At 37.1% G+C, this 23,929-nt stretch overlaps 1 protein-coding gene across 8 annotated transcripts in view; it reads right to left on the minus strand.

The window, feature by feature from the left end:
- Positions 1–776: 776 nt before the first annotated feature.
- Positions 777–23,929, minus strand: part of EPS15 (epidermal growth factor receptor pathway substrate 15) — a 164,409-nt gene continuing 141,256 nt past the window's right edge. For 6 of the 8 annotated variants that reach the window (XM_008066985.1, XM_008066983.1, XM_008066981.1 and 3 more), the window contains 4 exons: positions 10,987–11,063; positions 9,987–10,149; positions 6,405–6,592; positions 777–3,214 (listed from right to left, as the gene is read on the minus strand). In XM_008066985.1, coding sequence (XP_008065176.1) covers positions 3,068–3,214; positions 6,405–6,592; positions 9,987–10,149; positions 10,987–11,063 — 575 coding nt within the window. In that variant the 3' untranslated portion in view covers positions 777–3,067. Of the gene's footprint in view, positions 3,215–5,190; positions 5,295–6,404; positions 6,593–9,986; positions 10,150–10,986; positions 11,064–23,929 lie in introns of those variants that run through there. The other 2 variants (XM_008066984.2, XM_008066986.1) reach the window with 2 other exon arrangements.

A 23,929-nucleotide genomic window follows, 5' to 3' on the forward strand; every position in this document is an offset into this window, starting at 1 on the left:
TTCACACAAAATGAAACAAAGCATGGTAAACTGGAAGGAGCATTGTGTTTAGAATCAGAGAGATCAGGGTTCAATTTCTGACTTATCTACTTTTTAGCTGGATGACCTGAAGCACATTATTTTAACTTTTTGCACCTCAGTTTCTCCATTTTTAAAACAGGGGATAACAATAGTACCTACTACTTAGGTCTGTTATGAAGATTAAACAAGAAATGAGAATACTTACATAGAATAGTAGAGTGTTTCATTTATAATGTGCATTCAACAACCAATAATTATCTTTCCTATTAACAGTATTATGGCTGAAGTTGTTTATTTAAAATAAATAATACTAAAAAGCTGCCAAACTTAAATCTGTTAGAAAAATCTCGTGAGCTAAGTATTATGATATAACACTTAAAATACCCAAAGAGGTTAAATAACTTCCTCTAATCATCTTTATGTTACATTCTCAAAAATGGCAGAAAAGAGATTCAGTTCCAGGACTGCATGACTGTATTAGATCACACTGCCTTCCAACAGACCATGTCACAAATCCTTATTTGACAATACATATATATAAAGCCATGCACGTTTCAGGTACTGTCTCTATATACATCCATTTCCCAACTTTCATAAAAACAGGACATGATAACTAAAAACAAAAGTTGACACCATTTATTCTATACCAGGTACTGACCAAACACTTTCCACACACTAATCTCTGCTGATGATATACCTGCCCCTTGGACACAGCGTGGACATAATCAGAAAACCATGCAAAACTCCACTACAAGTTGGATATATGGATAGTATGCTTTATTATTACTTAAAGTTTATTGTTCTTATAATTACAGGCTACAATTTAGAAGTTTGAAATGCAAGAGAAAATTCTATAATGAGAGCTTAAATAAATCTGAACCAGTATGTAGAAGATGGTTAAAACGTTTTAAGTAGTGCCACTGAGCTCTCAGCAATACCTCTATGTCCTTTTCAAGCACAGGCCCTGGAGCCACAGTCAACAACATAAAATATCACAAAATACTCTAAGACATTCATCCTACACAAGTGAGCATGAAGATATAGATATATATTTATATAATATGTACATACTTTAATATTATATTGGTCCACTGAGTATACATATTTTAACAAAAGATAAGAATCTATATACTCCAGTTAAACATACATAAGATTAGGATACACTTATTACATCAAAAATTGGTGTTTATAAGTTACAGATATTTAATATTTTCCAGAGTGTTTTAATTAAAAAAAATATTTCAAAAGCATTTCAAACATTGTGTTCATTTTCCCAGTGCAAAAGAAAGTTGTTCAAAGTCAACTTACCTTTTTTCTAAAGAGTAATGGGGGAAGAAAAAAAAGAAAAAACCATCTATCACAACTCTCAACACTACCTTCTCAATAAACTTTTGTAGTCAATCCTTAGGTCAATTGATTAGTTTATAAAAATTAAAGCCTTATAATGATTCAGCCCTTGCTTCTTATGTATGACTTTTATGCTGAAATGTTTCTATTTACAAAGATAGAAAAAGTTAGCAGTGCAAGAAAGTGGTTTATTTTAAATTGGAGCAGTCCAATTGTGTACAAAGGAAAAAAAAAAAGCACCATTTCAAGATGAAATGAATTGTATATTTTGGAATTTAATTATAGGCGAGGCAATAAGTTACTCTGATACATATAGATCAATACTACCTTGACTTGGTAATCCAGAGAACTCTAATTAGTTTTTAGGTGCATTTTTCTTTATCTTGGTATTCAATACGTCATCTAACTTGTGTTAAAAAAAATTAAGATTACTCTAGAAGTTACAGCCTGCTTCGTAATCTATTTCAAATTCAGCTTGTCTGCTAGGTCAGTTTTATAGGAGATGGTGTTTTAACACATGAAGAGTTCTGATAATTTAGCAAGTCTCTTCTCTTCCAGTTAAGAAAGCAAGAATTTTCTTTGCTATCTTGCCAATTTTATAGGTGAAAAACATGTAGTAAATAAACTAATTTAAACCACAAAGATGGACAAAAAGCAACACATAATACATGTTATTTTTCTCATTTGAATTCAGTAAGGTTTTTACATTTCAAGTAACTGAGTCTTCATTAAAGAAAACAAAAAAATATGAAAAATTAAAGTACCTTCCAGTTCTAGCTTACTAAAATTTCTTCTGCAAAAGTATAAAAATAAAGCTATGAAGAACCAGAAAGGACAGGGCCGCAGCAAAGGCAGAACAGCTACCGTGTTAAGATTTTTGCTTACCTTATACTGGTGGGTTTATTTTAGGTAATAAATTTTCTCCATTATCTAGCACTTAAAATGAACTGATTTTATAATTAGTAAACATATGGAGAGGTATCTGTTGATCTAAAATTCTTTAAATCCAGAGTAATTTTTTAAAAAATTTATTTCACACATGAAGCTTTAGCATTTTTATTTAGGACAGGAGCAAATCTGAAGCTATAATGGTTCAACAAAGCATCGCTTTTTCAATAGCGGAGTCAAACTGTGCAAAATATTTTTCCTTGTCTCTAAAAACCAAATTAAACAGTACTTTTACTTTAAGGAAATATGAAAATGTTCTTTCAACTAGCCAATTTGCACCAATCATAAAATAAATAGGATTTTCTTTCCCTTACCCTTCCTCAAGCAATCAGAGAGGAACACCGCAAACTTTAAGAAGTCCACTGGCTATCATCAGAATAACTACAGAACAAGAGTAGCACAGGGTGAAACTATTTCTCTATATTCCAGAAGGCAGAAGTTTCTTGGGTGCTTTAGCTTTATAAGTAAAAGTAGCATAGGCAGGCAAAAGCTCACAGTAAATATACACCAGAAGAGGGCCCTAGGCGATGTTGTCTGACTGGGTTATAGCTTTTACAAGAAAAAAAAATGACAAATCTGAAATGAAGTTTAAAAAAAAAAAAAGCACACACACCTAGAATTTTGTCACATTTACAGGAATCTCAAACTTTTTGTATTCCCATGCTCACAGGTAGTTTTGATACACACCGTAAATAGCTTCATTATTCAGAAAGAAGAGTACTGTATTGTTGAAAGAGGACAAGAGAATTCCTCATGCTTCTGAGATCTCAGACTTGCTGAGTGCAATGGCCAGTTCTAAATCTTCTTGCTCTTGCTGATTCAGCCGGGCAAGCCTCTGCTCTTCCTCTCTCTCACTTTCCCTCTTGGCCCACTCAATCATATCTTCTTCAGAGGGATACTGCCATTTAAAAGATCAAATGAATGAACAAATTAATAAATGAATGAGTAAAACAAACAAAAAGAAGGAAACAGTTTTTACAAAAGGGAATTAACTGATTTTTTCACCCAAAAGACTCTGGAAATAGTCTTGTTACTTGTTAATTTGTTTTTTCTGAAAACATGCTTAGTTTTAACCAGCTATTAAACTGTAGTTTAATTTTTTAAATTATTCAGTTTATAGATAGAAATATATCAAACTAAACATTAAAAACATTACTTTAAAAATGTAGAAATACACAAGTGAGGGGAGGGGACACTGAAAGCCCAGACTTCATCACTCTTCAATGCGTCCAAGTAACCAAAAACTATTTGTAGCCCCTGAGGCTATTGAAAAAAAAAAAAGTAGAAATGATTTGGTGAATTAGGAAATTTAAAAACAGAAGAGGGCAATCCTTTTTGATCTAATGTAAAACATTTACTACTTCAACTTTAGTAAGTATCCTCCCATGAGAAATCATTTTTGACTTAATCTCTCTAATGATTTTCTACCTCATCCTAGTCCATCAGGTATAGAAAAACTATGATGCCAAGAAAAAGAAAGAAAAAAAGCTGATTTTGCTACATATAAGAGTATTGGGTATACTAAGCATGATGTGAAACAAGCCATTTTTTTCAAAAAGGATTTTGACACATGGAGGCCAGGAGAAAATTAAAAAAAAAAAAAAGCATTTTGAAGATTTTGTCAGCTATGAGAACTTTCAGACCAGACTAAATAAAACCTTGACACTGGTAATCATTAGGTTGGAGAAACAGCAACCTTGGCAAATAATAAATAAAAAGTTCTACTTGGTTTAAAGTCTTGTCACATAGAGGAATCCCATAAAAGGGATTAACTGGGATAAAAGAAACTGTCTGAAAATGGCAGCTTTTTTTCCCTAGAGAATTAAACAAAACTTAGAAATTTATAATACTTAACAAATCTTTTGCAATAAAAAAAGAAAGATGTTCTTATTATAAGCTGCTTCTTATTATACTATATCGAGATTCTACAGCAAAATGCCTTGGCTATTGTTCAAGTCTCATTCCAGTCAGGTGTTTTTGTTTTTGTTTGAGACGGTCTCTTGCTCAGACAGGCTGGAGCACAGTGGTGAAAAAATGCAGCTTCAAACTCCTAGGCTCAAGTAATTCTCCCATCTCAGCCTCTCGAGTAGCTAGGACTACAGGCACACACCACCACACCTGGCTAATTTTCCTTTACATTTTTTGCAGATGAAAAAACTATGTTGCCCAGGCTAGTCTCCAACTCAAGCAATCCTTCCACCTCACCTGCTGGGATTACAGGTGAGCACCACCAGGCCCAGCTCCAACCAGGTTTTGACCTGCTAAAACCATATTTAAGATATTAAATGCCACAGATTGCCAAAGGGTTGTTTTATACTATGAGAATTATGATCACCTAAGAAGGCCAATTCTTGATTTTCTGCTTATGTCAAATCAAATTTCATCTAATGAAAGTTAACATAACTCTGATACTCCATCTTTACAATATTCAAAATATATATCCCTATTTTGCTCCTATACATTCAGGAGAGGCCACTGGAACTTACAGTACAGATCCAAAAGCTGCCTTAGTTGTATGCAGATTCTTGCCTCCCTCCTTTCTAACTAGAAACAGTTACAGGGAAAAAGCAACCGGTTGAATGGTCCAATGCTACAACCCTGAGGAGGGAAACATTAGACAGGCTGGCCAGAGTCACCTGGCCACAAGACTTCCTACTTCCAAAATCATTCCAAAGAGATAACATGGTAAGTGGAAGAATGTCAGTGATAGAATGGGCAGTGATAACGAAGGTCATTTTGCCTGGAAAAAAAATCTAAGAAAATTAAACTTTGTTACCTACTCTAAGAATTCTATTAAAAAATAAAATAACCTGTTTTTATTTGAATAATGATAGAATACATGCCATTGCTTTGTGTCCCTCCAGAGTGACATCTCCATGGCAGACTGCCCCATTTCTGTGACCTTACATAGGCTCCTCTTATGCTGTTATCATAGCACCCTCCTATCATTTTCAATGGCCTTCCTATTTCAGTCAGCTCTGAGAATGCAGAGTAAAAAGCACAGGAAGCAAGTGAATTAGAGCCCAGCATATAATTAAAGATTGTTTAGATCTTGATAATAATTTATTTCCTAAAACTGACATTTACATTTTTAAAAAGCAACCAAATAAGTTTAGTAAATAAAGAGTTTTACTTTCTATTCAAAGAATCCCTGGCCCTAACTTTCAAATAATAGTTGCTGACTGGTCTCTACAAATCATTAAAACTTTATAATACTTTATGATTACCAGTGTCAAGATTTTATTTAGACTGGGTCTGAAAGTTCTCAAAGACGTCCAAAGTCTTCAAAATGCTTTTTGAAAAAAATGATTTGGGCCAGACACATTGGCTCACGCCTGTAATCCCTGCACTTTGGGAAGCAGAGGCAAGACGATTGCTTGAGCCCAGGGGTTTAAGACCAGTCTGGGCAACTTGGTGAGACCTCATCTCTACAATAAATAAAAAAAATTAGCCAGGCATGGTTGGCCCACCTGTAACAGTTCCAGTTACTTGGAAGGCTAAGGCAGAAGGATCACCTGAGCCCAGCAGGTCGAGGCTGCAGTGGCTGTAAGCGTGCCACTGCACTCCAGCCTCGGTACAGAGTGAGACTCCAACTCCAAAAAAAAAAATAAAAATAAAAGATTTAGTTCACTTCTTGCTTAGTATACCCAATACTCTTATTTGAGACACACACTGCACTGTTACAAATATACAAGCCCACTACTGGTATTATTCATCTAAGGCAGACGTAATGACTCTCTAATGGTCCGTTAAATCACCATCATCATAACCATCTGCAAAAGAATAACTGTCAGAATTTTGCCTATATTTATAATACCAAGACTCATAGGAGGGTTTAAAAAACAACTTGTGTATATCACAAGAACTAAGACTACTAAAATCTTTTGTGCAATGGAACAACTGTAGAACCATTAAAACAGAATCAAACAGAAGGTTTTGCTTGGGGGAAGAATGAAAGATATTTTTTAGTATGTTGGTAAATTTAGTTAAAATGATGCAAATGTGGTAGACTTCCAAAGTAACCTTTGAAAACTCTTTAAACTGTAATTGGAAAAAGTTTCCCCAAACAGCCCATTCACAGTACTTACAGCACTGAAGTTAGCAAAATTGCTTGGGTCAGCCTCTTTATTGGTAGTGGTAGTAGTAGAAGTAGTAAATGGATCACAAAACATATCAGGATCTTTCTCTTTGGGGCTATCTTTGCCTGGGAAAGGCTGAAATGGATCATTCAGTTTAAAGGGATCAGAAGAATCCAATTTGTTGATGGGTCTTTTCCCTGGATCAAAATTATTACAATTAACTCATCTGGTAAATATAGCAAACACAAGCACACAAGAACACATATACCGAAAGCATTAAAGAACTAAAAGCAGAGGATGGATACTCATTCTAATATTGTCTTAGATAGCCACAGCAATAATCTGTCCTCAAATTTGCCACATATAATCTCTCAAATACATTCCAGCTATGTGCAGCTAGATGGGAGAAAAAGATAAAAAAAGAGAGGATAGACCAGGAATCATATTTTAGTTCAGAGATTAAATCTTTTTTTATCTCCCAGAGCAGCATATTTCCAAGAAGAAAGGGAGGAATGGATTAAACAGGAGAATAACAACAAATAGAGACAGAAATGGCCTCTGTTGTTATAACTCTCAGCCTGATACTTATACAGTTCCACTAGAGGCAGTAAAGGTAGATGGCCTTTGAAAAATGGCAACATTCTTCTCTGGATCTATACCCAGGAGCATAAAATTAAAAATTAACTCAGTAAAAACCCTGCTTGCTTTTTGCCATTACAATATTTTTCTTCTTTTTTTTTTTTTTTTGAGTTGGGGTCTCACTCTCACTCTGTTGCTCAGACTGGAGTACAGGCTTGAACTCCTAGGATCAAGTGATCCTTCTGACTCAGCCTCCTGAGTAACTGGAACTACAGATGTGTACCACCATGCCTGGCTAATTGTCATTACAATATTTCAAATGTAGTATAAATGATGTTTTGCAACCCAGGGTCTCAATCTTTGTGGTCAAAATAAACTAACCTTTGACCAAACAACAGAATTCAGTTGTTATTCACTCACAGATTCATTACCATTTTCTTTTTTTTGAGACAGGGTCTCACTTTGTCAACCCAGGCTGGAGTGCAGTGGCAGCCTTGACTACCTGGGGTCAAGAGATCCTTCAGCCTCAGCCTCCAGAGTAGCTGGGACTACAGGGACATGCCACTACACCCAGCTAGTTTTTGTATTTTTTATAGAGATGAGATCTCACTATGTTGCCCAGACTGGTCTAGAACTCCTGGTCTCAGGCGATTCTCCCACCTCAGTCTCCCAAAATGTTGGGATTACAGGCATGAGTCACCATGATGAGCTCCATTACCATTTTCAAAAACAAGTTCTCTAATTTTGTTTTATTTTTTTGGAGACAGCATCTCACTTTGTTGCCCCGGCTGGAGTGCAGTGGTGTGATCATAGCTCACCGAAGCCTTGAACTCCTCGTCACAAGTGAGCTTCCTGTCTTAGCTCCTGAGTAGTTGGGACTACAGGTATGTATCACTCCTCACAGCTAATTTCTAAATTTTTGGTAGAGATGGGATCTCACTACACTGGTCAGACTGGAAACAAGTTTTCTAATTCTAAAGTCTTATTTAAACTTAGAAGAAAATATAATAAGAATAGAGGTTAAAATATCTTCAAGGATTTTTTTTTCTAAAATGCATTAAGCTGGTAGTAACAATCATATCAGAGCCCATCACTGTAGCTGTTTACCAAAGATGCTCATATCTCATATCTCAATGGATCCTCCCAATAATGCTGTGAAGGTAGGCAAAATTAGAATTACTGCCACCATCTGAGGCAGTTGAGGCACAGATATAAGAAATTATACACTTAAGATTACAAGACTGGGCACAGTGGTTCATGCCTATAATCCTAGCCAAGGCGAGTGGACTGTCAGAGCCCAGGGATTTGAGACCAGCCTGGGCAACATGGCATGACCTCATCTCTACAGTAAATAAAAAAATTAGCCAGCATGGTGCAAGGTTGAGGCAGAAGGATCACCTGAGCCCAGCAGGTTGAAGGTGCAGTAGCCATGATTGTGCCACTGCACTCCAGCCTGGGCAACAGAATGAGATTCCAACACCAAACAAACAAAGATTACAGAGGTAGTGAGGGAATATCCAGAATTAGAACCCAGATCTCTAGGCTCCCAGGCCAGTGCTCTTTCCAACAAACCACTGTTTTTTTCCCTTGATCTTTATATGATGATACACTCACTTTGCTAAAGATTTTTAGATTTAATAAAGGCATTAGTATACTATTTTACTGAAGACTTAAAAAATAGCCTCACTATTGGCATCATGCAGGTGAAAAAATTCAATGTGCACATGAACAACTATTAAAAAAAATTCTAACAATCGTACCTTTAGCAATAAAGGATGTAGACTACTTCTCCTTACAAGACAGAAATCATTTAGCTCATTTACCTGATTTATCAACAGATAACTGAATATTAACAATTGCATATGCAATCCTTTAAGTCAAAGAAGAAAAAAATTACCTAAGAAATACCAGAGCCGGGCTTTGTGGCTCAGTCTGTAATCCTGCGCCTTTAGGAGGCTGAGGTGAGTGGATTGCCTGAGCCTGCAGGTTCGAGACCCGCCTGGGCAGTGAGACCTCATCTCTACAATAAATCAAACAATTAGCCGGGCGTGGTAGCGCATGCCTGTAGTTCCAGCTACTGGGAAGGCTGAGGCGGAAGTATCGCTGGAGCCCAGCAGGTCGAGGCTGTGGTGGCTGGGAGCGGCCACTGCACTCTAGTCTGGGGGACAGAGTGAGACTCCGACTCAAAAAAAGAAAAATTTCCCAATTAACAATATTGATTTTTCAAAAATGAACCAAATGTTTTCTCACATAACACCCTAACAGCACTACAACTGCTCAGGGAATCATCTTTTAAGTCACTCATTCTGAAATTTATTATCTTCATTAAAAACAAAACAAATTCTTCCATTATATAGTACTAAACATACACATAAACACATACCAAACAAATAAAAATAAAGCTATTAAGAATTTGATCTGGCACCCCCCAAAAAATCACTATTATAAAATAAAGAAGTCTTTTAAGTGAGTTAGAATCCTATTTTCCTTCAAGAAAAGCAATGCTCTGTAAACCACTGTATTGTTGAATTCTGGATATCAAAGAGGCCATATATTCTCAAATTAAAGGATTAAGGAAGACTTTACATCTTGCAGAAAATGAAGAGGACTTGGAATTAATCATCTTTTATAGAAATTATAATTAAAACACCAAAGTGCAGGAAACTGCTGTTCAAATGATAATCAATGAGCTTCCAAAAAGCAAGAGGTTTTATCGACACTTTCCTTTTTCCATTTATTGCCTCTCTGAAATGATTAAGAAAAAAAAAAAAAACTCTTGACAGAAAGACAGTTCCTAAAAATTATAAATGAATGTTGGCCTCTAAGGTACATGAGGGTAATTCTGTATTGAGGTCAGAACAAAAGACAGCAGCAAGCTTCTGCCATAAGTTTGGCTTGTTTTGTTTAAGGCCTTTCATATAAAAATACATGAATATGGTCCACACAAAACTACTCAGAAAAAGAAAAGGCATCTTGATTGAGTTGACTGAGGAAAGGTACCAACTCTCATACCAGGTGGTGGTGGGCAGGGTCTTGTTGGAGTTCCAATCTTTGGTGGCAGTGCTGGGGGTACATCTTCACTTTTTACTGATGAGTCCTCAAACGCAATTTTTGTAGTGACCACACTGCTGACAGAGCTCGATGTAGTTGAACTAAAAGGATCCTCATTGCTGACCTTTGTTTAAAAAAAAAAAATGTTTATACACGGCCAAGCATGTGCCACCAGGCCCAGCTAATTTTTTTGATATATTGTAGAGACGAGGTCTTGCCAAGTTGTCCAGGCTGGTCTTGAACCCCCGAGCTCAGGCAATCCTCTTGCCTCTGCCTCCCAAAGTGCTGAGGCATAAGCCACCCCACCCGGCTGGCTTGTAGATGTTTAACAGCATCCCTGACCTCTATCCACTAGATGTGAGTAACATCCCCCACCCAGTTGTGAACACCAAAAACATCTCTAGACATTGCCAGATGTTCCTTTGGGGGCAAAATAACCCTCATTTGAGAACCAATGTTATGGACATTTTGACATACACCCTAATCTGTCTCTAGAGCTACACTGGAAAATAAGTAGTGAACATTATGCTGGGCTTTGTGTATTAATTATCTCAATACTGACTCTAATAATCTCAGAACACAGAATCAAGTAATCAATACAGACAAGATAGAATAAATGCCCAGATTTTATAGTTACTGACCCAGACAACCAATAGGGGAAAAATGTAATTCAACTGGAAGAAACATGCTAAAAAGAAGACTCTAAAAATAAAATTGTTGAGCAAACCTGTCAACAGAAAATTATAATTACCTATACCATCAACATATCTATATATAGAAACATGTCTACTTTAACCACATCTTATCTTTCATTTCTATCTGAAATCAACATTTTCTGTGACTTGACTTATAAAAATCAAGTTCCAACTTTGTGAGAGGGTTATGTAATTGAACAGAGGATTCCACCTCCTTTGGTGGAAACACAGTATATTTTTTCCTTCCCATTAGTTTTTGTGATTACCTTTGACAATGTGCTGAAGTCAGCAAATCCATCTCCAAATGATTCATTTCCGAAAACAGAAGCAAAGGGGTCTGTGGCTAAAAGAAATAAAGAAAACCCATGCAACAGGACAGAAAGACATCACATTTCATGTCCTTTTTTGGTCTGTAACATTCAGATACACAAATATCTCAAATATTAATTCCTGAATTTATGACTGATTTCCACAAAGGCAGAAAGTACACTAAAACCCCACAAGATATATTCCTTTGTATAAATCAAATGATGAATGATTCAAGATAAAAAACAAGTGAAACTTAAAGTGTTTAAGTCTCTGAAATGCATGCCAAATAATACAGTTCCTATGTACTTAAATTATTCTAATAAAGACATCAAGAAGTACAAAACGCTAATAAAATCAATGTTACACTGCACATTCATCCTTCAAGGCCCATTTCAAATGCCCCCTCATCCACAAAGCCTGAAGTAACCTAAGTGTTGCTAATTCCCACAGCAAAAAAGGATTTCTTTCTTCTCAGTGGAACTGCATTCTAGGTTGTATCATGGTTATCTGGGATTGATAATGACACTTATTAGACAGTATGATCCTTGAAAACAGGGAATAAGTCTTATCCAAAGAAGAATGAACAGTCAAAAACATTTGTTGTACATACACAAATTTTGAGAAAATAAGAAGATACAGTTTATTGAAAAGTCTAGTGAAAGACAAGTGAACAGGCAACAACGAAATAGTCTTATACTGGACTTTTGAATAGGAAATGGGGTCTGCCAAGTAGATGGACGTGGGAAGAGAAACTGGGCTACCAGGGCAGAAGGAACAGTAGCTACAAAAGCATGACTTAACCAATGTTCCACAGGCATGAGATGTTGTTTCTACCTCTGAATACACCAGCAACTCTGAACCCAAATAGGATATAGAGAAGTCCAGAGTTACAGGAAATGCAACAGCTTAAGCTGTAAAAGACTCTTTTCCATTATCACATATCTGCCAAGTTCCTAGTCTGGGCCCTAGCTGGGGACTGTTTCAGGCTTTCCCTTCTTTCTCTTTCCCTGGTCTGTTATTGCTGATGCTGTAGCAGCTGAGGTAGCAGCTGAGGTACCGTCTGAGCAGGGTGAAGATGCTCTCCTAATTGGTGACAAGAGAAAAGGAGTTGAACTCATTTTATAGGAGGGACTTAAAATTTTGCTTCCTGCCTTCTTTTCTGCCCTTATTCCAGAGCCTTTATAGGAAGTTACAGTATGTGTGCAATAGCACCCAGTTAGGTCAGGTTTGACTCATACTGTGAAGTGTATACTGTGAATGAAATTAATAAAAAACACAAAATTTCTTTTTTTTGTTTTGTTTTGCCTCTTTCTTTCCTAAAACATCTTGTTATAACAACAACAACAAAAATAATTTCTATATGAAGAATATGTACCTTAGATGAATGGCAATAACTTTTGCCCAAATTGGGGAATTAAGACTTTGGCAAAGCTGGGCGTAGGCTCGCACCTGTAATCCCAACACTTTGAGGGGATGAGGCAGGAGGACTGCTTGAGCCCAGGAGTTCAAGACCAGCCTGGTCAACATAGCAAAACCTTGTCTCTACAAAAAAAGAAAAAATTAACTATGTGTAGTGACATGTACCTGTAGTACTAGCTACTCAGGAGGCTGAGGTAGAAGGATCTCCTGAGCCCAGGATGTCAAGGCTGTCATGTGTGCCACTGTACTCAACCTGTACGACAAAGTACAACTTTGACAAAAAAAAAAAAAAAAGAGACTTTGGCAAGGACTTTCTCAGGTGTTGACTGTGATTAATATGAATGAAGCAGAGGCCTGTCCAGAAACCGGAAAGAATCGCAGAACTGAATTTGTTCAGATGACATGTAAGACACCTACTGGGAAGGAGTCCCAGAAATACTTGCAGAGAAACAATGCTGGTAGCTTTCCTCTTCTTGATATACACAGCTATGAGCCAGCAGAACCAGGTTTTAAATGCAAATGTGACCTCATTAGCACCTCCTCCTCCCCAATAATAAAGGTAAGAAACACTTCAGAAAAATATATAAAAACATAATTTAAAAATCATCCATAAATATCAATATCAATATCAGAAATAACCCTTACCAATATTTTAGCATAATTCTTCAATAGCCTTTTTTCCTGATATTTTTTTCTTAAGTATTGGGATCATGCTATGATGGCATGCTTTTTTTGGTGAAGATGTGAATGATAAAACCATTTAGGCATGACTTTTTACCCTCTTACTATAATTTAATCACAGCACTTATCAATACTTGACATATGTTTGTTTATTGCCTATCTATAAGCTCCGTGAAGACAGGAACTTTGTTTTGTTCACTATTGTATCCTCAAGGCCTAGCAAGGTCTGGCAAAAGGAAACATTCATATCTGCTGAAAATATTGAGAGAGAAAGGGGTCAGAAACCATCTTTTAAGGATCCTTCAAACAGATACCTTAACGTTTCTTAGCTCGACCAGCTAAATAACAAGAAATAAGGAAAACCAGTTTTAAGGTACACAATAAAAATTCCCTAAAGAACAGCTATCTAACAGAGAATCTTGGCAGGAGGAAGAAACCTTTCATTTCCTCCATGACCCATTCTGATATACGATAATCAATCTCAATCTCACAAAAAAAAAAAAAAATTTTAAGAGACACCTATGAATAATACAACGTGGCCATCAATAAGGGATCCCTTTTCCCAAGCTGGCCTCTAATTCCTTCATTCACTTACTCACTCACCCATGCATTCACTAACATTTACTAAGCATCTACTATATTCAAGGTCAGGTATTGGAGGTTTAAAGAGGAATAAGACACATGCCTACTTTCAAGGAATTCATGGTTTCACTAAGTGACATACATGCACACAACTGCTATACAGCACATATAAAAGTTCCAAGAGAGCAAAGAAGCAGTAACTCCTTGGTTTATGTGGAAGAGGAAAAGAAGGCTTTACAAAAAAGGTTTCACTTTCTTTTACTTGTGGATGGAAAGTAGGTAGGGAAAGAGGAAGACAGACATACTACACAAGTGTACAGTTAAGCACCATATAACATTTTTGTCAACAACAGACCATCTATAAGATTATAATGGATCTAAAAAATTCCTATCATCTGGTGACTTTGTAGGGATCATAATGTCCACAGCACAACAAATCACACGTGTTTGTGGTGATGCTGGTATAAACAAACCGTGTTGCTAGTCATATAAAAGTATAAGTACAGTACAGTATTATATACAAGACAGCACAGTGTTGTATACAGTATTGTACGTGGTGTATGCACACTGTACAGTACATACAGTATTATGTGACTATTATATACAGTACATAATATAGGTTGAGTATCTCTTATCTGAAAGAAAATGGAAGAAGCGTTTTGGATTTCAGATTTTTGAAATTTGTATTATATGGAGCAAATATACTCATTGGAACATGTCAAATTTCAGATTTTTCAGACTTGGAATGTTCATCCTGTATTTAAAAATGAAAATAAATGACCATGTTACTGGTTTACAAACTTACTATACTATTATTTTTATCCTTATTTTAGAGTGTACTCCATCTACTTACAAAAAAAGTTAGGTGTAAAACAGCCTCAGGTAGGTCTTTCAGAAGGTATTCCAGAGGCATTGTTAACATAGGCGATGACAACTCCCTGCCTGTTACTGCCCCTAAAGACCTTCCAGAGGGACAAGATTTAGAAGTGGGAGACAGTAGTAGGGATGCTCCTGACCTGTACAGGCCTAGGCTAATGTGTGTGTTTGCATCTTAGCTTTAAATTAAAAAGTAAACCCCCAAAAAAAGAAAAAATTTGAAAATAGAGAAAAGCTTATAAAGACATATTTTGTACAGCTGTACAATGTGTTTGTGTTTTAAGCTAAATATTACTTTAAGAGTCAAAAAGTTTTTTAAAAAATTAAAATGTCAGCCGGGTACAGTGGCTCATGCCTGTAATCCCAGCCCTTTGGGAGGTGGAGGCAAGAGGATTACCTGAGCCCAGGGGTTTGAGACCAGCCTGGGGAACTTGACATGGCCTCGTCTCTACAATAAATCAAAAAATTAGCTGGGCGTGGTAGAAGGATTGCCTGAGCTTAGCAGGTCAAGGCTGTGATGGCCGTGAGCGTGCTACCGCACTCTAGCCTGGGCAACAGAGACTCTAATTCAATTAAAAAAAAATTATTATTATTATTATTATTTTTTTGAGTTGGAGTCTCACTCTGTCACCCAGACTGGAGTGCAGTGGCCGCTCCCGGCCACCGCAGCCCCGACCTGCTGGGCTCCGGCGATCCTTCCGCCTCAGCCTTCCAAGTAGCCAGAATTACAGGAATGCGCTACCACGCCCGGCTGATTTTTTGATTTATTGTAGAGATGAGGTCTCGCTGCTCAGGTGGGTCTCGAACCCGCGGACTCAAGCAATCCACTCACCTCAGCCTCCCAAAGGCACGGGATTACAGGCTGAGCCAACAAGCCTGGTTAAAGTTTTATATAATAAAAAAGTTATCGTAGGCTAAGGTTTATTATTTGAAAAATTAAAAATGTTTTTTATAAATGTAATGCAATCTAAGAATAAAGTGTTTATAAAGTCTACAGCAGTATATATATAGCAATGTGCTAGGCCTTCCCATCCACTCACTAGTCACTCACTGACTCATCCAGTGCAATTTCCAGTCTTGTAAGCTTCATTCATGGTAAGTATCCTATTAGGGTAGTATCATTTATACTGTATTTTTACCATACCTTTTCTATGTTTAGATACACAAGTTATCAATTATGTTACAATTGCCTACAGTATTGAGTATAGTAACATGCTGTACAGGTTTGTAGCATAGGACTAATAGGCTATATTTACATAGCCTAGGTGTGTAATAGGATACACCATCTAGGTTTGTATAAGTACACTTTATGATGTTCACGTGATGATGAAATCACCTGACTTTGCATTTCTCAGAATGTACCCCCATTGTTAAGCAATGCATGACTACATATAAATTCACACCTACCCATGCACACGTTCCATTAAAAAAAATTTTTTTTTTTTTAGTTGGAGTCTCACTTTATCGCCCAGGCTGGAGTACAGTGGCACACCCACTGTCACTGTAGCCTCGACCAGCTAGGCTCAGGCGATCCTTCTGCCTCAGCCTTCTAACTGGAACTACAGGTGTGCACCACCACACCTGGCTAATTTTAAAATTTATTTTAGAGATGAGGTCTCGCCAAGTTGCCCAGGCTGGTTTCGAACCCCTGAGCTCAGGCAATCCTCTCACCTCTGCTTCCCAAAGTGCTGGGATTACAGGCGTGAGTCAGCTCGCCCGGTTCCCATTAAAAAATTAAGAGGCCTTAGACCTGTGGTTTTTGGAAATGGTGAAAATTAGCAAAGAAACATGAAAGAAAGTAGAGGTTGAGCCTAGTTAAATATATTAACATCTATATGTCTAGGCTTTTGTCACTGCCTATAAAAAAACCTACCTAGTATTTTATACTCACTGGAGTCAAAGATTCTCTGGTGAGATCATGAGCTCCCTTCAACATTCTGAAGCTGTTATAAAGCTTTAATTTATAGTTGGGAAGATTCAGCATTTTCTCAGTCAGGAGTTAGTAAAATATTCCACACAAAAAAACTTTCTGGCACCTGGGCTAATCCCATTTATCATAAAGTGAAAAAATAATTTTTATAAGTCAAAATAAAGTACATGTAGGAATCTGAATCTGCTTTCCTTAGTTTTCTTTCTTAGTCTGCAATGTGTCTATCCACCAGAATAGTAGATATGCTAACAAGACCCTAATGTGAGATAAAGTATTAAAAAAAAAAGTTGATATCCTTCTATCTCTATCATAACAACTATATTTTAGAGGTAGAGGAGAATATAAGTTAGCTTTTAAGAATAAAAATTTACTTTTATGTCTTTACTATTTTGGAAGTTTACAATTCCCCTGTTCTGTGGAATCAATCTTTCACTGGTTAAACACTACATTTTTCCTTGTGGAAGAAAATAATAAGGGTGCAGGGGTAGGAATGAGGTGGACAAACGTCTTGTGTTTGTCACTTGTCTGAGTCTCAATGATTTCCAGATGTTGGGATTTTATGAACAAACAAACTCAATAAATACATTAAAAACCTGCATACGTTTCTGTTTTTCCCATGTAAAGTTTAATGGATATTTAGAAACCACTGACCTACAAATTATTTACCTTCTCCATGTCCTCATAATTGAAAGTGTTTTTATTTTTAATGTCTTTTTTTGAGTCAGGCTCTCATTCTGTTGTACAGGATGGAGTATGATGGCACAATCACTACTCACTGCAGCCTGGAACTTCTGGGCTCAAGCAATTCTCCCACCTTAGCCTTTCCAGTAGCTGGGACTACAGGTGCGTGCCACTACGCCTGACTAATTTTTTGATTTTTTTTTGTAGAGATGAGATCTTCCTATGTTGCCTAGGCTTGTCTTGACCTCCTGGTCCAAGCAATTCTTCCACCTTGGCCTCCCAAAGTATAACTGAAATTTTTATGTTGCATGTAATGACATTTGAGAAGACAATGTAGGAAAACAATTTATGTAACTAGAAACAAACAAACCTACACCTATACATATAAACATATACAGGGGAATAAAAACAAAACAAACCTACATCTATACATATAAACATATACAGGGGAATAAACACAGATTTACCAGCTTAACCATAAGAACTAACAAAAAAAAGTCAATCTTTCATTTCACAAACAAAAGTAGTTTATAAACCAAAAATAAATAACTCAATCTTAGACCGAAAGAAACCTTTCCAGGAAAGAAAGTTGGACACACACACACACACACACACACACACACATATATACATACTCTTCTCTCTCTACATTATCCTATCTGACCTGGAACCTGACGAAGAGGATATTACAAGTAGCAGTCTGCATTTGGAAACCATTAAACTAAAAAGTAGAAATAATAGCAGGGCTTGGTGGCTCAGTCTATAATCCCAGCACTTTGGGAGGCCGAGGCGAGTGGATTGCCTGAGCCTGCAGGGAACCCGTCTGGGCAACTTGGCAAGACCTTGTCTCTACAATAAATCAAAAATCAGCTGGGCGTGGTAACGCATGCCTGTAGTTCCAACTACTTGGAAGGCTGAGGCAGAAGGATCACCGGAGCCCAGCAGATAGATCCCCAGCACATCGAGGCTACGGTAGCCAAGAGCATGCCACTGCACTCCAGTCTGGGTGACAGAGTGAGACTCCAATTCAAAAAATAATAATAATAATAATACCAGCAGCTAACATTTACTGAGATAAGAAACACAGCAAATACTTTAACATACATTATCTCATTTATTCTACACAACAAACCCATGAAGTATCATTATTAACCTCATTTTACAGTTTAGGGAACTGAGACTAAGAAAACTTACGGAACCAACAAGCTTATGAATAAATTCAGACAGTTGAACTCAAGCATTTGTATCTTAATTGTAACAACCTATCTCTAATCTTGTTTGTTTCTACTCAATTCAAAATCTTATATGACAATGTAGCTGGTTTGAGGCAAATTATTTATTAACTTTTCAGCAGTCAATTGGTAAGCCTCTGCAATGTCCCAGCAGCTCAGGGATGAAAGAGCAGGGATGCATCCTAAGACGACTCCGGTCTCTGCTCAGACAACTAACTGAGTAGACAGTGATGCTATTAACAGAGACAGGACTTCTGGAGGAATATTCAGTGTTATTTTATTTTATTATTATTATTATTTTTTGAGTTGGAGTCTCTGTCACCCAGACTGGAGTACAGTGGCCGCTGCCGGCCACCGCAGCCCTGACCTGCTGGGCTCTGGCAATCCTTCCGCCTCAGCCTTCCAAGTAGCTGGAACTACAGGAGCGTGCTACCACGCCCAGCTAATTTTTTTGATTTATTGTAGAGATGAGGTCTCGCCAGGTTGCCCAGGCAGGTCTCGAACCCGCGGGATCAAGCAATCCACTCACCTCAGTCTCCCAAAGTGAGGGATTACAGGCTGAGCCACCGAGTCCAGCTGTTCAGTGTTATTTTACACTGGGTAGACAACTTTACTTTCAGAAATATATCAGTGACACATTAAGTAAAAAGACTCTCTCTAAGCATAGGACTAGTGATTTAGATTTGTAGTTAATAGTGTAATCAATGTTCAGAAAGACAATTGTTGGCAGTAGTGTGAACAAGATTGGCAGGTAAAGAGACTGAAGGCAATTTAATTGCCCTGATGAAATATGTTGAAGGCCCAAACACAGCAAGTATAAGAAGGAAGAGACAAGCAGGGTCCATTTGGGTGTAAAATTCTAGGACTGGATAATTTATTGGATGTGAGGAGTGCCCGAGAAGTCTAAAATTAATGGCTGATAGTATCATGAATACATAAAGTAGAATGCAGAAGAGGGTACACATTTGCTTTTTGTTTTTATTTATATATATATATTTTTTTCCAAGACAGATTAATTGGAAGACATGATTATTTCAAATTTAAGCACTGTTGACTCGAAGTATTCTTAGGATAACTAAGAGAAAATCTGCAGAGAAGTTAAAATAGAGTACTGGAGTGGGGGAGAGCTTAGGACTAGAGGACTAGGTCAAGGAGTCATCAGGAAAACGGGCTATAGTTGAAGGCACAGTACTAGACAACACCACAGAGGGAAGAATGCCTTGTGAGAAGGAAAAGCAAAGTTCCAGGCTAAATAGAGAATTAAAGAGAGAGTCTCTAGTCTTCTTGGGTAAACTCAGATTATTCTCTTGCTCCTGGTTTGAATAACAGATGCAGGAACAGATGTCTCCTGGGAACAAGCTGTCCTGAGAGAATAGACCACAATATAGGACAACAGAAAAATCTCTCTCTCTTTTTTTAAAGAGACAAGGCATCCCTCTGTTGCCCAGGCTGCAGTACAGTGGTGTGATCACAGTTCACTGTAACATCAAACTCCTGGCTCAAGAGATCCTCCCACCTCAGTTTCCCAAGAAGCTAAGACTATAGGCATGTGTGACTATGCCAGGTTTTGTTTTTCTTTTAAAGAGATGGGATCTCACTATGTTGTCCAGACTGGTCTCGAACTCCTGGCCTCAAGCAATCATTCCACCTTGGCCTCCCAAAGTGCTAGGATTACAGGCACGTGCTACCGTACCTGGTCCTGGAAAATCCTTGAGAACATATTGAATCAGTGGTTCTCAAAGTGTGGTCTGTAGGCCCTGGAGTTCTCTAAGACTACTTGTGGGAGAACAGTAAGATCAAAGCTACCTTTAGACTATCAAAATGTTATTTACTTTTCTTGTTGTGTTGACATCTGTAATAACGTTAAAAAGTCAATGGCAGGTAAAATTGCTGGTATACCAAACTGTACTAGTTGTTACCCACTGTATTCTTTACCTTCACAAATTCATAGTGGGGGAAAAAAAGTCAGCTGCACTTAAGAATGTTGACTCTTACAAATCAATCTATCAAAAAGACATCTGCATGTATATGTTTATTGCAGCATTAATAACAACAGCAAAAACATGGAGCCAACCTAGATGTCCATCCACAGTGGATTAATAAAGAGAATGTGGTATGCATACACCAAGGAATACTAGGCAGCCATTAAAAAAAAGTCCTTTGCAGCAACATGGATGAAGCTAGAGACCATCACTCTGAGTGAATGATCACAGAAGCAGAAAACTGAGTATCACATGTTTTTCCTAAAAAGCTGAAGCTAAACATTGTATACACACAGGCACAAGGATGGGACAACAGACACTAGGGTACTCCTAAAGCGGAGAGGGAGGGAGAAAGGCAAGGGTTGAAAAAGTTCCCACTGGTACCACATCCACCACCTGGGTGATGGGCTCAATAGAAGCCCAAGCCTCACCATCATGCTTATACCTGTGTAATAAACCTGCACATGTACCCCTTAAATCTGAAAAAAATAAAATAAAAGTTTTAAGACAGAATGTCTACTCTTGATGAATCGATACAAGTTACTAATTTTATTAAATCTTGACCACTAAATACACATTTTAAAAAATTCTAAATGAAAAAATGGGAAATATACATAGGGCACTTTTGCATACCAAAGCTACCTTTTCCCCTCATGGAGCAACATTTTTATTTGAAAAAACCGGCACACAAGTTAAGGTTATTCATACTTATATATTTAGCAGACATTTTCTCCAAATTAATAAAGTTAGTTTATTACTTAAAGGAAATCAACTGATATTTGTTGCAGATGATAAAAGCCAAACTTTCTGGTAAAAATTAGAATTTTGGAAAGCTTATAACGTTCATGTAATCTTGATATTGCACCAATACTTAGGAACTTTTCTGATGAGAAGGATGGTGATACTAACAAATGTGATTTTTAAGTTTCTATATAATGAAATAAGTAAACATTTGGAAGATATGCATAACTCAGTGAACCCGTCTGTATTTTCCAAATGATCAATGAATGATGTTTCAAAATCGTATATGGGTAAAGATTCATTCAATGTGCAAGGGAGGCCAATGGATGCTAATGTAACAGAGTGTGAAAAGTCCACTGATATGGCTCCATATTCTATATTACAACTAACTTTGAAGACACTGAAACTTGTTGAATTGTGGTATAGTATCAAAGATATCCATAATTATTTGAAAAGGTTATTCAAATACTACCCCCTTTTTCAAATACATATCTGTGTGAGGCCAAATCTTTCTCTTTCCTCATACGTCAACCAAAAGAACATCATGCAACAAATGCAGTGCAGCTGTAGATATGAGGATCCAGCTGTCTTTTATTAAACAAGAAGCTAAAAAGCTTTGCAAAAATGTATAAACAATGCTATTACTCTTCTCATCATTTTTTAGGTTTAGTTAGCTTTCTAGGGAAAAAAAGTTTTTATGTTAACATATAATAGGTTTATTTTTTAATTAATTAAATATTTAAACATTTTCTCAGTTTTTATTTCTAATATGATAAATACTGATAGACATGACCCTCACAAATAAAAGACTTTTGAAGTTTCTCAATAATTTTGACAAGTATTTGGCCTTGAGACCAAAGAGCTGCTGATGATCTCCAAAGTCACTGGGTGTAGTTCTTCAAACGATCTTCTTCTTTATTATTTTTGTTGTTGTTAAAATAAGAGCTCAGTAAGGATGATATCTGGCATTATCTTCCCAAGCCCCCAAAGAGTCGGTTCATGAACCATTTTCAAGTTTCTTACTAAAATGCTTTCATTCCTTTCTCAACATTTTCAATTTCATTGTTTTCCCCTAAGCTCCCAGCATCCTTGTCCTTCCTTAAATTTGCTGTTCCAAGGATTTTTAAAATTTTGTCATATACATAATAGAAATGCACAGAAGAAAAAAAGTAGCACTGGAAGTTTGAGGGGGAAAACAAGGCTGTGGCACCACCCCCACTCCGAACTTTACATAGAAAGAGACAGAGAGCTTATGTGAAGAAATAATGGCCAAAAACTTCTCAACTTTGAGGGATAATACAAATATACAAAGACAAGAAACTCAGCAAACTCCAACTAGGGTAAACTCAATGAGGCTCATACAAGGCACATTATAAGAAAACAATTGAGACTGGGCACAAAGGCTCAAGCCTGTAATCCCAGCACTTTGGGAGGCCTAGGCAAGAGGATTGCCAAGCCCGGGGGTTCAAGACCAGCCTGGGCAACTTGGCGAGACCTTGTCTCTACAGTAAATAAAAACCTGAATTGTACCCCACATCTTTACAATAAAAATTTTTTAAAAGTTAAAAATAAATTAAATAAATAAATAAATAAATAAATAATTAGCTGGGCGTGGTGGTACACGGGTTTGTAGTTTGGGCTAATTGCAAGGCTGAGGTGGAAGGATTGCCTGAGCCCAGCCCACATCGAGGCTGCAATGGCCGTGAATGTGCCACTGCACTCCAGCCTGGGCTACAGTGAGACTACAACTCAAAAGAAAACAACTGAAAGATAAAAACGAAAGCAGCAAGAGAAAAGTGACATCATGTATAAGGGATCCCTAATAAGCTGATCAGTGAATGTCTCAGCAGAAACCGTGAAGGCAGTGGGATTATATATTTGAAGTTGAAATTAAAAATATCAACTCAGAATTCTACATCTGAAGCTGGGTGCAGTGGCTCATGTCTGTAATCCCAGCAATTTGGGAGGTCAAGGCAAGAGGATTGCTTGAGGCCAGGAGTTCAAGGCCAGCCTAGGCAACATAGCGAGACTTTGTCTCTACAAAAAAGTATAAAAAGTAGCTGGGTGTGATGGTACATGCCTATAGTCCCAGCTACTCAGGAGGCTGAGTTGGAAGAATACCCTGAGCCCAGGAGGTCAAGACTGTGCCATTGCACTCCAAGCTGGTCAACAGAGTGAGACCCAGACTCAAATTTAGAAGAAAAGAAAAGAAAAAAGGAATTACATATCTGGCAAAACGTCCTTCAGAAGTGGGAGAAATTACGATATGCCCATATCACAGAAAGCTGAATAGGTTCATTAGCACTAGACTTAACCTATAAGAAATGCTAAAGGGAGTTCTTCATGTTGAAATGAAAGGATGCTAGACAGTAAAAGTTCTCTGACAAAGGTAAATACATGGATAATTTTGGCTGGTAACTTTTCTTCTACAGGATTTAAAAGGCAAAAACCTAAAACTTAATTATGAATCTATGTTAATGAATATACAACATACAAAGACGTAATTTGCGACTTTCAAAAAACATAAAGTGTTGAGTGAAGCTTTAAAGAAACAGTTTTTATACGCAATTAAAATTAAGTTTTAGATCAGTTTAAAATAGATTGTTATAACTTTAGGGTGTTTTATGTATTCTCCATGGAAACCACAGAGAAAAGAGGAAAGGAAATCACACATGTCACTACAAAAAATCAACTAAAGATGAAGGAAGACAATAAGGGAGAAAATAAGGGACAAAAATGTATAGATCACACAGAAAACAAATAGTAAAGTGGCAAA

The sequence above is a fragment of the Carlito syrichta genome, unplaced genomic scaffold (assembly GCF_000164805.1).
Source record: "Carlito syrichta isolate Samal-C Ts95f unplaced genomic scaffold, Tarsius_syrichta-2.0.1 Scaffold309206, whole genome shotgun sequence".
In the NCBI taxonomy this organism is placed as follows: Eukaryota; Metazoa; Chordata; class Mammalia; order Primates; family Tarsiidae; genus Carlito; species Carlito syrichta.